The 16,644-nt window shown below is 36.1% G+C and overlaps 1 protein-coding gene across 2 annotated transcripts in view; it reads left to right on the top strand.

Moving 5' to 3' along the window:
- The window catches only part of adamtsl4 (ADAMTS-like 4), a 96,945-nt gene extending 82,306 nt beyond the window's left edge, over nucleotides 1-14,639 (top strand). For both annotated transcript variants that reach the window (XM_067449258.1, XM_067449259.1), the window contains exons 11-17: nucleotides 3,803-3,932; nucleotides 6,562-6,766; nucleotides 8,131-8,304; nucleotides 8,431-8,610; nucleotides 11,001-11,180; nucleotides 11,269-11,413; nucleotides 13,233-14,639. In XM_067449258.1, the coding sequence (XP_067305359.1) occupies nucleotides 3,803-3,932; nucleotides 6,562-6,766; nucleotides 8,131-8,304; nucleotides 8,431-8,610; nucleotides 11,001-11,180; nucleotides 11,269-11,413; nucleotides 13,233-13,363 (1,145 nt within the window). In that variant the 3' untranslated portion in view covers nucleotides 13,364-14,639. The remainder of the gene's footprint in view (nucleotides 1-3,802; nucleotides 3,933-6,561; nucleotides 6,767-8,130; nucleotides 8,305-8,430; nucleotides 8,611-11,000; nucleotides 11,181-11,268; nucleotides 11,414-13,232) is intronic.
- The last annotated feature ends 2,005 nt before the right edge of the window (nucleotides 14,640-16,644 follow it).

The following is a 16,644-nucleotide window of genomic DNA, read 5'->3' on the forward strand; positions in this document are numbered from 1 at the left end:
CAGCCCTCAACGGATGTTGATGATGAAATATTGTGTTTTGGCCTGAAGCTCCGCCCTCCACCTGTCGACCAATCACAAAGTTAGTAGTGTTTCAGCACCTGGGTTGCCAGATCTGCTCTAGTTACCACAGCTGCAGATACAAACAGTTCTCTTGATCCTGCAGCCAATCTGGCAACCTCGAGTCAGAGGGGATAGTGATTGCAGTACCCGTTTTGGCCACAATCTTACATACACTTCCTTTAAATGTGATCTTTTGTACATTTTACCAGTATTTACCATACTTTCAGTACAAAAATGTAAATATGCAATATGAAAATTATTTTCAAATAAAAGCATTTCCTTTTTCCTTTTTTACCTTGGTAGTGAAGTGCAATGCATGGTTTTACCTGTGATAAACATGATTAAAAAAATACTATAGAAGCCTAGCCTGACAATCCAGATCCCCATCAAGATGTTTGGTCTGGAAACTCACCACAGACAGCTCAATCTGAGGGGCGGGATAAGCGATTGTCTTTCAAACTCCCTATGCACGCGATAGGATAGCGCTACACCAACCAGAGCAACGAAGGTGAAGCAGAGTGAGTTGAAAGATTAAACATTCCCCGTAACTGGTCGACAAAACTCTGAACACATCTTCCCTTAAGAATGACTTCAGTGCCGTTCTTTGTTCTTTTCTCAGAGAAAAGCTTAACTCCAAGTCTTCCAGAGTCGCAGTCAAAGCTGATTCGAAAGGCCGCCGTTCGCCAGTTTCTGTGTTTACTAGAAGCACGCAAACACAACTCGGCCGTCATTATGGCCCCGCCCACCGACTCTATACACGACGTGATTGGCCCGACAAGAGTTTGGCGTTTACAGCTCAGTAGTGTATTGAGAGTTGCTAGACGACACTTGTGGGAAGATTAGATTTGCTGCCGCTAGGGTGCGTCTAGATTTCTAGGCTAATAGAAGCCCACATTTTACCTTAATGTTAACTTATAGAAATTAGGTTGTTGCAGTTTTCACAGATGTGACTTTTTTTGTTAGTGAACATAAATTTACATCTGAATCCCAACTCAAGCTAGTCAAATTAAAAATGTAATTTATTCTTATGATCAAAGCTGAATTTTCAGCATCAATGCTCCAGTCTTCAGACACTGTCACATGGTCCTTCAGAAATCATTCTTAAATGATGATTTGCTGATCAAGAAACATTTCTGATTATTATCAATGTTGAAAACAGTTGTGCTGCTTCATGTTTTTTGTGGAAACCGTGATACGTTTTTTGATGAATAGAGGTTTTTAAAAATAAAATAAAAATAACATTAAAAATGTATTTTGATTAATTGAATGCATCTTGAAACGAGCAGCATTTAGCGGGGTTCAAGCCATTTAAGGTCTTTAAGCATTTGACACCTTTTGCATGAAAGGCTTTTAAGCACTGAATGAATTTGAGAGATATCAGGTGAAATGAAGTGATAAACTGACAAAATGTGATTTTAAATATTATAATAGTGACTTTATAAAGTCTAAATATGAATTGATCAGGAGAGTGCAGAGAATCATACTGCTGTGGTTTGGTTCCGATCAGGCAAAAAACCTAGGACTAGTTTGCAAAACGAGGTTTTTAACATAATTGTGAATATTTAAATAAAGATTTGATTGACAGTATTGGTTATAGAGGCAAAGTTGTTCAGTATGAGAAGATCTATCATAACATATGCATATTATGTGGCGGTTTTAACCCCACCTGATTACAGAGATTCACCATAGGGAATACATGGTTTTCAAAGCTTTTTAACACTTATAGCGCCCCCTATACTCCGATCTCCATAAAACTTTGCATGTGTCTTCAACATGTTATGCCACATATACCCAACAATTTTCGTGAAGTTTTGAGTTTCCCCTTAGGATTTATAGGCTTTCGAGTGTATTTTGCCACGCCTCTTTTCTAAATGGCCCTGTTATAGCCAACCAAATGCAAAAAAATCAACTTTTTTTGATAATTATTGATCTAGAGAGTCCAGAGAATTGTCCTAGACTGGTTTGGTTCTGATTGGGCAAAAAACCAGGGACTAGTTCGCAAAAGTAGGTTTTTAACATAATTGAAAATATTTATTTAACGATTTTATTGACAGCAATGGTTCTAGAGGCAAAGTTGTTCAACATGAGGAGATCTATCATATGATATGCATATTTTGCCAATGTGTGCAACACCACGTGATTGCAGAGCCATAAAACTCGTTAGCGCCAACTAGTGGCCAATTTCTTTCAAAATTCTTACAGACCTCTAGGACCATGAGTCAAACATGTCCAATGAGTTTCGTTCCGATCGACCTCTGTTAACCCCATCTAATAGGTGCTCAAAATTCATTGGCTGATGGCGGCCATGTTTTTTGAGATACACCAATGTCCTCATAGACATACATGGGGCCTTGGACCAAGACACTGCATACCAATTTTCAAGTCAATCGGACTAGCAGTCGCGTGGTTATAGCCCTTTTCATGTTTTTGTCACATTATAGCGCCACCAAGTGGCCAATCGTCGCAATTTTTTTATCGTGACCAAAGACTGAGCCCATAAACATGTGTACCAAGTTTGGTGAAGATATCTTATTTCTTGCTGGAGTTATAGCCACTTTAATAAAATAGGCTCCGCCTTAAATGTACATTTCCACGCCCCTTTTCGTTCATGAGTCAAAATTTCTACTTTTTTTTGATAATTATTGATATTCAGACTAGAGAGAACATGTTGGCACTGGTTTGGTTCCGATATGTCAAAAAACCAGGGACTAGTTCGCAAAAGTAGGTTTTTGACAAAATTCAAAATGGCGGAAAAATTTGCATACCGGAAATGAAATCGGAGATATACGTTTTGTTCGTCATGGTCTCAGCTTTCCAATGATATAAGACACTTGACCCTTAGAAGCAACGGTTTAGGAGTTATGAGCCATTTCGCGTTTTTGGTTGCTGTAGCGCCACCTATTGGCCAATCTGGCTCATAATTTGATAACCTCTCCTCGATTTTTGGACTACCTATTGACAAAGTTTGAAGTCTCTAGCATTTACGGTTTGGTCTGCACGATGAGTTTTACGGCAGAATAATAATAATAATAAAAATCAGTACAATTACAATAGGGTTTCAGCATTTCATGCTTGAACCCCTAAAAATACAATCTCACTACACCCAAACTTGTAAACAGGGGTGTTTACATACACCTATATTTTTCCCTCTTTGCTACAAGCCATTGAGCTCTGTTATTAAGTGATCAGTCACATGACATTACATGAATCTTTTCTTATGATGCGATCCAGAGTTGACATGGTGGATTAATGCTGCGTTTTTTGAAATAGGAGAGCTGGAAACAATCAGAGAACATGAACCCATTGCCTACTGACATATAAAGAAAGCCAAGCGCTGTGGAACAGAACGAACATGTGCCAGACTGTTAGGGAGTTTCTCTATAGGCCTGTGAGTGTGTTTGAGGGAGTTTCTCAGTGCTCACCACTGGTTTTTATTAAGCTGATTTGCCCAGTGTGAATTTGTTCTCTGCTGCCTCCTTCTGGTGTGTTTAAAGGAGTGATGAATTGAGGAGTTTGTGCACTCTTGTTAGTGGCGTCTGCTCAATCTATTCCACAGATTTAGAGTCAGTGATTTAAACAGTATGTAGAGATGTAAAGGTAGAGATCAGATCACAGAGACTTAAGGATTTAAACAGCCACCAGGACACCTTGCCATCAAATTTTACACCACTCACAACTATAAATGTTGTATTATGTGTATTTTTGTTTTTGACGTGTGCATTTTGTTTTTGTGTGTATCCAGGCTCTCAGTACAGAGAGATTGTGTGTGTGAACAGACACACAGAACAGGAAGTCCACGAGAGGAGGTGCGACTCTGCAACCAAACCCGTGCCAGAGGAGGAACCTTGTAATGTTCATCCTTGTCCACCGTTGTGAGTAACTGTGCATGTACATACAATAACAACACATTTGGGTTCAGTAAGATTGCTTTAAGAAATTCATATTTTATTGAGCAAGAATGCATTAGGATTAGATTGACAAAGTGATGATAAAGACATTTATACTGTTACAGAATATTTATATTTTTAAATAAACGCTGCTCTTTTGAACTTACTACTCTGGAAAAAAAAAACATTTCATCAAAAATATGAAGCAGCACTGTTTTCATTGAAAATAATCAGAAATGTTTCTCGAGCAGCAACATCATATAAGAATGATTTCTGGAGGATCATATGACACTGAAGACTGGAGTAATGATGCTGAACATTCAGCTTTGATCACAGGAATACATTACATTATAATATATATTTAAATTATACACTGTAATAATATTTCACAGTATTGCTGTTTTTATTTTTATTTTATTTAAATAAATGCAGCATTGAGTGAGTAAGAGACATCTCTTTCAAAAACTTTTTTTAAAAATCTTACTGACCCCAAACTTTTAACACGTTTTAATAAGTACAATGTAAAAACAAATGTGTTCAGTTTACTTAATTAAATTGTGCAAACCCGTTGACTTAACTCAAGTAAGTATAACTTAATTGTATGAAGTTGTTTATTACTTAATCGATTACAGTTTTGTTAATAATTATATCTGTGATTTGAGAAAGTGTACTCCCAGAGTGCAATGGGGCACAAATTAAATAATTGCTTTGTTTGAATATTTTTGGCTTTATTTTAACATTTTATTTACTGCCTCTTGTCAGTATAACCCCAATAATTACAGCAAATAAAATAAAATAAAAAATAAAACTTGTTACCATTGTTGTGTTTTGCAATAATTAGCAAACACAACACTATTCGGTGAAACCGGCTGATATGAAGGCCTGTAACGGCGGTCCCTGTACACCCTATAGTACACCGGACCCTGGGGACAGGTGAGGGCCGTGTGTCTACAACAAAAAGATCTAATATGATTTCTGACCTGTAAGGTTGCCAGAATAATAATCATACGCGGTGTGTTAATAGGACAGAGGAGAACTGGCACCCCGACTGAGACTGAGACTGAGTCTGGTTTCTCCTAAGGTTTATTTTTCTCCATCATGCCCTGATGGAGTTTTGGTTCCTTGCCACTGTCGCCTTTGGCTTGTCTTGCTCAGTTGGGGACACTAAAATTATGATCAAAGTTATTCAACTAATTATACAAATAAAATTTATGAATTAGGTTTTAATTAATTCTATAAACTATAATACTGATCTGCCAACAATGTCGCTATATGATAAATTAAAATAAGCTGATAACATCACTGTTTTCTCCAGAACGACTGTACAGCCAAATCTAATTTTGTTGCAATATTATCCTGTTTGACACTGTGAAGCTGCTTTGACACAATCGTGATTGTAAAAGCGCTATATAAATAAAGTTGATTGATTGAGATTGATTGCAGGCTGAATGTTGAAGTCTGTGCACTGTAAAAAGAATGTGTTGGTTTTTGTTGGTTTAACTAAAAAAATTAAGTGACCTGTTACCTTAAAATGTTGAGTTTATTGAAATAAAAAAATTGAGTGTATACAATGAATGGAAATTGTATTTAATAAATAGAAACTCAAAATATTATTGTATCTGAACCACATAAAAAATTTGATAAATCATGAAAATAGCACTATTTAGCATGTTTCACTGCGTCATCAGAAATAAAACACACACAATTACCCAATATGCTTACAAATCTTTTAATTATATTTTAATAAAGGTTGTCGAATCTCAAAAAATGTTCATTGTATTAACTCAAAATTTAAATTTCAGTGAACTTAAAGTTTTAAGGCAACCAGGTAACTTTTTTCTAAATAATTTTTTTTTACAGTATGTGTGACTCAAGCATGGACAGCTGCAAGATATTGTCATAAATATAGATTATATCAACCCAAAGAAAATGTAATGCCATAAATGTTAGCGATAAATGCATCCTACATAGAGTGGGTACGGAAAGTATTCAGACCCCTTACATTTTTCACTCTTTGCAGCCATTTGCTAAAATCCTTTAAGGTCATTGTTTTCTCATGAATGTACACACAGCACCCCATAATGACAGAAAAACACAGAATTGGTGACATTTTTGCAGATTTATTAAAAAAGAAAAACTGAAATATCATATGGTCCTAAGTATTCAGACCCCTTGCTGTGACACTCATATATTTAACTCAGGTGCTGTCGATTTCTTCTGTTCTTTAAGATGGTTCTACACTTTTATTTGAGTCCAGCTGTGTTTGATTATACTGATTGGACTTTATTTGGAAAGCCACACACCTGTCTATATAAGACCTTACGGCTCTCAGTGCATGTCAGAGCAAATGAGAATCCTGAGGTCAAAGGAACTGCCTGAAGAGCTCAGAGAGAGAATTGTGGCAAGGCACAGATATGGCCACGGTTAACAAAAAATGTCTGCTGCACTTAAGGTTCCTAAGAGCACAGTGACCTCCATAATCTTGGAAGACGTTTGGGACGACCAGAACCCTTCCTAGAGCTGGCCGTCCGGGCAAACTGTAGCAGGCGTTACATACATGAATATTGGTTTGGGTTAATATGTATATCTCGGTTATGTGTTTGTGTGTTTGTAGCTGGGATATGGGCGTGTGGTCAGAGTGCAGTGTTTCCTGCGGATGGGGTGTGCAGCAGCGTCACATACAGTGCAGGCAGAGTTTTGGGAATCGTTCAACGATGGTTCAGCCTCAGCGCTGCTCCGGTCTCTCCCGCCCCAATGCCACACAGCCCTGCCACCCACGCGTCTGCTCCCACTGGGAGGTCAGCACCAACTGGAGCGCGGTAAGACACGTGTGCGTGAGGTTGACTTGCTTACTTTTTTTATTATTTAGTTAGTATATTTTGTAAATATTATATGTAGTAAAATATTTTGTGTGCACCTTTACATTTCTTTCCTTTAAAGGTGCAGTGTGTAGTGTTTATGAGGAACTTTTGACAGAAATGTAATCTAATATGCATAACTATGTTTTCATTGGTGTATAAAGACCTTGCATTTGCATAATGAACTGTTATGTTTTGTTACGACCTTAGACTGAGCCATTTCCATCTACTCACACCGCGGGTCCCTTGCAGTGAAATTGCTATTTTGCAGCGTCATGTTTCTATAGTAGCGGACACACTTCTCTACAGAGCGCTAGTCCCTCTCTGCTCTCTCTGACAATGTCATTTTTGTCCTGTGTTAGCCACCGTAGCTTCTTTATGTGCTTCGAAAGAGAGGGGTGAGCGGTGGGTGATTGAAATTTACAACCTCACCACTAGATGCTGGTAAAATTCACACATTGCACCTTTAAGCCTCCAGTGAAGCCAATACGAAAGTAACTTAAACTGCAATTCCTTGACTGGCCACTAGAAGGGAGCACAATTTCATTGAGCCCCATGTTAAAATTCCCAAATTTACAGCAGAAAAAAGCATGTTTACAGCCTGATACATATCGTGGTTTTGGTCTATACGGCTAATTTTGCCATTCATGACAACTGTGAGGGGGGTGAATTTTTTTTTTACATTATATAAAGCCTTAGAGTTCTGCATAATTTAGGGTGTGGCCTCTTTGATTGACAGATGGATAGCCATTTATCCCCTGTCTGTTGGTCATCGCGTCATCTAAGCTCCGCCCACAGCCCACCTCTTTGCCCATTTTTTTGTTTTCCGGGCATGACGCACGGTGGCAACGGCCAGCTCGTCTCTACTTTACGCTTCAAAACTGCCCTTCAGAATCCTATGGGTGACATCACGGACACTACGTCCATATTTTTTACAGGAATCACTGTAATCACTGGTAATTACAATGTTAACTTAAACTGCAATACCTTGACTGGCCACTAGAAGGGAGCAAAATCTCATTGAGCCCCATGTTAAAATTCCCAAATTTACACAGAAACAATCCTTGTCCTTGTAGGGACATTTTTTGGTCCCCATGAGGAAAACATCTTATAAATCATACAGAAGGAGTTTTTTTGAGAAAGTAAAAATGCAGAATGCTTCCAGTGATGGGTAGGTTTAGGGGCAGGGGAAGTGTGTAAGGGGATAGAAAATACGTTTTGTACAGTATAAAAACCATTACGCCTATGGAAAGTCCCCATAAAACATGGAAACACTACATGTGTGTGTATGCGAGTGTGTGTGTTAATGCATCTTTTGCCTACAGTGTTCAGTGGATTGTGGAATGGGAAAGAGAACCCGGAGTGTCCGCTGTGTCAGTGACCATGGTAACACTGTGAATGACAGGGAGTGCAATGACAGGGTCCGCCCACAGCGCACCGAGGACTGTCACATGGGTCCTTGTGTCACTAACTGGTACTTCACAGATTGGACAAACACTGTGAGTACTGACCCGTGAGATTCATGCTTGCACTTGATTTGCCAATAAGGTCGTGTTGTAAATGATATATTCATGTAGAGATGCTCAGTCAAATGTTTTAAATGTGGGTTGTTGTTTCTCTGTCAGTGTTCTGCGACGTGCGGCCCGGGTGTCCAGCGGAGAGAGGTGGTGTGTTTGACCGGTGGAGGCAGGAGAGAAGGAGACGGCGGAGTGGAATGTGTGGGAGAGAAACCGGCTGATATGAAGGCCTGTAACGGGGGTCCCTGTACACCCACCCATCTGTGGTACACCGGACCCTGGGGACAGGTGAGGGCCGCGTGTCTACAACAAAAAGGTCTATGTAAGAATAGGACAGAATATTATTATGTAATATAGAATTGAAGAACGTGCCTATGAATGAAGTGGAAGCAGAACAGTGTAGAATAGAATAACACTGAATAAAACAGAATAAATTTGCATAGAAAAAAGATGTAGAATGAAATAACAGAATAGTAGAGAACAGAAATATGGCAATTAGAATAAAGTTAAAATAATTCACTTTAGAATTCAACGGTGTAGAATTGAATAACATCAACGAAAAGTTGATCGAATGAAATTAAACTTAATTGAATAATGTAAAATAGAATAAAAAAGTGTTAAAATAATTCATATTAGAATTCAGAACAGAATATTGTTGATTAAAGCAGAATAACGTTTCATAGGATAAAATGAAATGTGCTACTCCTCTATAACAAATAGTGTTAAAATAATTCAATTAGATCATTGTAAAAAATAGAATAGAATTATGTAGAACATTGTGTAAGTTAAACATAATAAAAGGAAATATTACACAATAAAATAGAATAGAATCACGCTTAACAGAATATCGTTGATTGCATAGAATAAAGATGAATAGAATAGAACAAAGTTAAATGTAAAACAATGCAGAATGGAATAACAAAATAGTAGAGAACAGAACTGTCCAAGTTCAAATAGAACATTAAAAAAGAATAGAATAATGTAGAATAGAATAGCATCAAAGAAACCTAATAGAACAACAACGTAGACCAAAATACAGGTCAGTTCAAATCATTCTCAAAATCTACAAGAATAATGTGTAGAATGACATCAAAGAAATATCATCAAATAAAAGAGAACATATTTAACATATTAATAGAACCATGTAGGCCTAGAATAGAATAAAGTTGCATAGAATAAAGATGAAAAGAACAGAACAATGTAGAATAAAATAACATTGAATTGAACAGAATAAAGCTGCATGGAATAGAATAGAATAGAATAGAATAGAATAGAATAGAATAGAATAGAATAGAATAGAATAGAATAGAATAGAATAGAATAGAATAGAATAGAATAGAATAGAATAGAATAGAATACTGATTCCAAAAATGTTGGGACACTGAACAAATTGTCAATAAAAACAGGATGCAATTATGTGGAAGTTTCACATTTCAATATTTTATTCAGAATACAACATAGATGACCTATCAAATGTTGTATATATCAAACTGAATGTATAATTTTAAGGGAAAAATAAGTTGATTTTAAATTTCATGGCATCAACACATCTAAAAAAAGTTGGCACAAGGCCATGTTTACCACTGTGTGGCATCCTCTCTTCTTTTTATAACAGTCTGCAAACGTCTGGGGACTGAGGAGACAAGTTGCTCAAGTTTAGGAATAGGAATGTTGTCCCATTCTTGTCTAATACAGGCTTCTAGTTGCTCAACTGTCTTAGGTCTTCTTTGTCGCATCTTCCTCTTTATGATGCGCCAAATGTTTTCTATGAGTGAAAGATCTGGACTGCAGGCTGGCCATTTCTGCCCGGATCCCTCTTCTATGCAGACATGATGTTGTAATTGATGCAGCATGTGGTATGGCATTGTCATGTTGGAAATGTAAGGTCTTGTAAGGTCTGGTAAGGAAATGTAAGGTCTCCTGGATGGGAGCATATGTTGTTCTAGAACTTGGATATACCTTTCAGCATTGATGTTGCCTTTCCAGATGTGTAAGCTGCCCATGCCACACACACTCATGCAACCCCATACCATCAGAGATGCAGCTTCTGAACTGAGCGCTGATAACAACTTGGCAACTTGGATAGGGCGTCCCAGATTATGTTCAACCGACAATGTTTTCTGGAAGTATTCCTGAGCCCATGTTGTGATTTCCATTACAGTATCATGTATGTGATGCAGTGCCGTCTAAGGGCCCGAAGATCGCGGGCATGCAGTATGGTTTTCCGGCCTTGACCCTTACGCACAGAGATTGTTATTTCTGAGAGACACTGCCAACAGAGACTCTTTTTATACCCAATCATGTTGCCAATTGATCTAATAAGTCGCAAATTGGTCCTCCAGCTGGTCCTTATATGTACATTTAACTTCTTCAGCCTCCAGCCTTCTCCAACTTCTTCATTCTCCAGGTTTTATTGCTACCCGTCTTAACTTTTTGGTAATGTGTAGCTCTCATGAAATCTAATATGAGCCAATATTTGGCATGACATTTCAAAATGTCTCACTTTCAACATTTGATATTGTATCTATATTCTATTGTGAATAAAATATGAGTTTATGAGATTGGTAAATTATTGCATTCCTTTTTTATTCACAATTTGTAGTGTCTCAACGTTTTTGGAATCGGGTTTGTAGAAAGGAATAGTGAATGTTCACTCTGTGTTGATTCTCTGTCAACAGTGTAACGTAGCGTGTGGTAACGGCACCCAGCGCAGGGATGTGATCTGCGTGAGGAAGACAGGAAGTGACTTCACTGTGAGCGGCTCCAGTGAGTGCTCCCACCTGGAGAAACCGTCCCCAGTGCAGGCGTGTGAACTGCAGCCCTGCAAACCGCAGTGGTTCACCACCGAATGGAGCACGGTGAGAATGATATCATCTGTCAATCAATCTGTCCTTCAGGATCCTCCCTTGTTCCGCTGTTATTAAGTTTCCCTCTCTTTTGGTATAGTGCTCTCGCTCCTGCGGTGAAGGGGTGCAGACGCGGGAGGTCCGGTGTCTCACAGCAGACAAACAGTACAGCGCAGTCTGCGATCTCGACGCTAAACCTGCGCATGAGCAGGCCTGCAACACCATACCCTGCAGTCCATTTGAAGGTGTGTGTGCATGTGTGTGGGTGTGTGCGTGTGTGCGTGTGCGTGTGCGTGTGCGTGTGCGTGTGCGTGTGCGTGTGCGTGTGCGTGTGCGTGCGCGTGCGCGTGCGCGTGCGCGTGCGCGTGCGCGTGCGCGTGCGCGTGCGCGTGCGCGTGCGTGTGCGTGTGCGTGTGCGTGTGTGTGTGTGTGTGTGTGTGTGTGTGTGTGTGTGTGTGTGTGTGTGTGTGTGTGTGGGTGTGTGGGTGTGTGGGTGTGTGGGTGTGTGGGTGTGTGGGTGTGTGGGTGTGTTTGTGTGAGTGTATTGTTGCAGAATTTGTCCAGGACACCCGGAGGCCACAGGGGAATGATAGGGGGTCTGTGGAAAAGTTTAGAGAAAAGCAACGTGATTAAAAATAATAATAATAATTTAAAAAGATTCAAATAAATAAATACATTTAATTAAATAAAAATAAAAAATCTAATACATTAGATACAAATAAATAGATTACAATTTGATTTAAATAAATAAATACGATTAAATTTTAAAAATATATAATACATTCATACATTTGATTAAAATAAAATAATAATTAAAATAAATAAATAACATTTGATTTTAATGAAAAAAATATCTACATAAATAAATACATTTGTTTAAAATAAATCAATAAAAATAATTAAAACAAATACAATTTAATTTAAAATAATATATTTAATAAAACTTGATTTAAGTAAAAATGTAATGTAAAAGTTTTAAAAATAAATTAAAATTAAATTAAACTAGCTTAATATATAAATACATTTTATTAAAATAAAAACAATTAAAATAAAATGTTATTTAATAAATAAATAAAACAGATAAAATACTTGCATTAAAATAAATAAATACAATTTGGCTTTAAAAATAAAAAGTAAATTAATACATTTGATTAAAAGTAGATAAATAAAAAATTAAAATAAATATATATATATATATATATATATATATATATATATATATATATATATATATATATATATATATATATATATATATATATAAAGTTTGATTAAAATAATATATTTTTATAAAACTACAGGAATAAATAAAACTTGATTAAAATAAAAACGTAAAAATAAAGTTTAACTAAATAAATAAATGAATGCTTTTGATTAAAATAAATAAATAAATAAAATTAAAATGAATACAATTTTATTAAAATAATACATTTAATAAAACTTGATTTAAGTGAAAATGTAATATACAAATTTTAAAAATACATTTAAATTAAATTAAACTAGCTTAATATATAAATAAATTTGATTAAAATAAAAACAATTAAAATAAAATGTTATTTAATAAATAAATAAATAATACATTAGATAAAATACATGCATTAAAATAAATAAATACAATTTGGCTTTAAAAAAAATAGTCAATTAATACATTTGATTAAAAGTAGATTAAAAATAAAAAAAAAAATAAAGTTTGATTAAAATAATATATTATTATAAAAACTACATGAATAAATAAAACTTGATTAAAATAAAAATGTAAAAATAAAGATTAACTAAATGAATGAATGCTTTTGATTAAAATAATTTGATATAAATAAATGTAACTTCTGTAAATCTACCTTGCATATAACAGTACAGTACAATGAGTAAAACAGACGCAGTGATGTAATGTAATAGAAACGAAATATTTTAAGTAGATATTTATGCATGCAAATATATAGCTGTTTTTAGGATGGGGGTCCCTCGTATGAGTATGATCATATTTAGCGGCCCATGGCATCTAAAAGATTTAATGTAACCCTGATTTAGATTATAATCCCTCTCTCTTCCTATCTGTCTTTGTAGATGAGAACTGTAAAGACAGGCGACACAACTGTGTAATGGTGGTCCAGGCTCGCCTCTGCGTCTACTCCTATTACAAGACCGCCTGCTGTGCGTCCTGTACCCAAAGTGCCCAGCGGGCCAAAAGACATTAGCCCCAACCAGAGCCAAAACTCAGCCAATCAGCGATCGCATCACCGGAGACAGCCAATCAGAGGCCAGTCATGTTCAAATGGAAATCCAGGAGAGAACTCCACCTGGAACTGAGCTGAGATCAGTGAAAGTTTTCAAATGTTTCCGCATGTGGGCTCTGATGATTGACAGTAGCTCTTTCCCTATTGATGAAGAGTCATCTGCAGTGCTAGGACTGTTTAGTACACTATACTGTCAAATACTTAACCATTCCTTAAATGATCTTTAAACAAATGCACTGATGTCGCAAGTCCACAGTATGGACATATATATGAAGATATTGTTAAGTGAGAGCAATTCTAGAAGTTAGCCTTTGTGCTTTAGTCACACGTGAAGTGTTTCATAGCTGTTTCCTTTAATTGCAAGTCAATCAGCATATATCTGGAATCAGGATCAATATAATTTGAACTCGTATTCCATCTCATTTAACCTGTTTATGAGGAGTTGTGTGACCAAACTATGACAGAACACACAGTTACACACATGACGTGCATCCTTCACCTTTCATTACGTTGCATAATATGATGCACTTGCAACTTGCAGTTTTTTTAAGAAAATGAAAAGGAGAGAAAATTTAAATGCACATGATCATATGATTATTATGGGATTAAAGGAACACTCTTTTTTTTGAAAATAGGCTCATTTTCCAAGTCCCGCAGAGTTAAACAGTTGAGTTTTACTGTTTTTGAATCCATTCAGCCGATCTCTGTATCTGGCGGTAGCACTTTTAGCATAGCTTAGCATACATCATTGAATCATATTAGACCATTAGCATCAGTGCTCAGAAAAAAATGACCAAAGATTTTCAATGTTTTTCGTTAAAACTTGACTCTTCACATTTCAAATGCTCATCTTCAGTGTAACTGTTATTCCGGTTCAAATAGATACAGTTCGTAAATATCTTCTGAATCGTCTCTCACAAACGTCTCCATGGTTACAAGGCACACTCTCTGTCCAAGCAGATCATCACGCTGGTTATGTTGACAGAAGTTTGCCTATTTTCCCGCGCTGTGTAATATCTTCGCGCCGCTGCACCCATATCCTTCCTACGCAGGAATGAGAAAAAAGTTCCTATCTATAGCGGTATAAAAATCTAAACTTTTAATCTTAGTACACAATGTACTATACAGAATAGTCAAGTTTTAAATAGGAAAAATATTATCTTTGAAAAAAAAATGTCTTTGGTCATTTTTGAGTGCGATGCTAATGGTCTAATCCGATTCAATGATGAATGCAAAGCTATGCTAAAAGTGCTACCGCCAGATACAGAGATCGGCTGAATGGATTCAAAAACAGTAAAACTCAACTGTTTAACTCTACGGGACTTGGAAAATGAGCCTATTTTCAAAAAAAAGTTCCTTTAAATTCCTGACAAATGTACTACGGTCACAGATCCCCAAAAAAATAGCGAAATTTTAAAACGTGTAAATATTGAAAATATTATTATTTTAAAAAAAACATGCAAACGCATTTTAAAAAACAAGCATGATTAAAAACTTTAAACAAATAAAAAAATATATTGCACAAAACTTAAACGTATGTAATGCGTTCTTAAAAAATATATTTTCCTTGGTTTTATTTTGTGCACTCTTACATTTTCTGTTCTTATTTTACTCTTTTTTTTATGTCTGTGCTATTTTTCTCTTCACTCTTCTTTCCATGTTCTGCACATGTTTTTCCAAATCTTGCAGTTGAAGTTTCATGTAAATTAGGGCGGGTTTAAGCATTCCCATTGGTCCACCAGATCAAGATTGACAGCTCCACCTCTAGCCAATCAATCAGAGACGGCCAAAATAAAACCAAAGAAAATATCATTTTTAAGAACCCATTACATATATTTTGTGCAATATCGTTTTCATCTTTCATTTTTTGAAGTTTTAAATCACACGTATTATTTTTTGATCTGTGACCGCAGTACATTTGGCAGGAATTGAATCCTACACTGTAAAAAATTATTTAGAAAAAAAGTTACCAGGTTGCCTTAAAATTTTGAGTTCATTGAAATTAAAATTTTTAGTTAATACAATGAAAAAGTTTTAAGGTTCGACAACCTTTATTAAAATATTATTAAAAGATTTTGTAAGCATATTGGGTAATTGTGTGTGTTTTATTTCTGATGATGCAGTGAAACATGCCAAATAGTGCTATTTTCATGATTTATCAAATTTTTTATGTGGTTCAGATACAATAATATTTTGAGTTTCTATTTATTAAACAAATTTCCTTCATTGTATCAACTCAAATTTTTAATTTCAATAAACTCAAAATTTTAAGGCAACCAGGTTACTTACTTTTTAAAGTTAAACCAACAAAAACCAACACATTCGTTTTACAGTGTATAGATTACTGCCTCAAAAGTGATATGAACAGTAATAGATTTTTACACAAACATCAATTCTCCCCTATAGTTTTGTCTCAGTCCCCTAAATTGTAAGATAGCAGAAATCTATAAATCTAGTCCACATACATCATTTCTGAGATATAAATAGAAGATGAGCAGTATTTGATTTAATCTTCTTTCTTTAGGTCGGTTTTGTCTGAATGTATTATCAGTTCCATGTTTTAGTGATTTTTTTGTGACATGTTTTTGTTTGTGTGTTTATGTCTGGCTGTTTTTATTGGTTGCCCACAGTATAAATTAAAATATGGACATCACAGAATCAACGTTTTAGAAGCGCTGCCAGTTTTAATATCATTATCATAAAGCACAAAGTATTTTTGTTGTGCATTTAATTTTGCAGGCCTCTGATTGCTGAGGATATGTGCACAGGCGGAATGCATTTAGGGCAGCATGTTTGTGCGGTTTATTCATGATGCATTAGTATTAAATATGCAAATAGTATAGTCATTTAGGCGAAGCGATTTTCAATGCAAGACCATTGCCCTGCGGTTAAAATACTCCAGGGTTTCTCCATTGTCAGAGAGCAAACGTGAACTTTCTGTTACCAGCCCAGAGCTATAACTAGTCTACCATAACCTCTTGACTCAGTTCTCTGTGTGTGTGTGTGTGTGTGTGTGTGTGTGTGTGTATGTGTGTGTGTGTGTGCGTGTGTGCGTGCATCCGTGCGTGTGGAGGTATGTTTTTGTGACATATGAGGACACAAATGTGTATAATGACATAGGTATGACACAGGCATTACAAGGAGAGGGTGTAATATAAGGACATTACCCATGTCCCCACTTTTCAAAAGGCTTATAAATCATACAGGAGGAGTTTTTTTAGAAAGTAAAAATGCAGAATGTT

This window comes from Pseudorasbora parva, chromosome 7 (assembly GCF_024679245.1).
Source record: "Pseudorasbora parva isolate DD20220531a chromosome 7, ASM2467924v1, whole genome shotgun sequence".
NCBI lineage: Eukaryota > Metazoa > Chordata > Actinopteri > Cypriniformes > Gobionidae > Pseudorasbora > Pseudorasbora parva.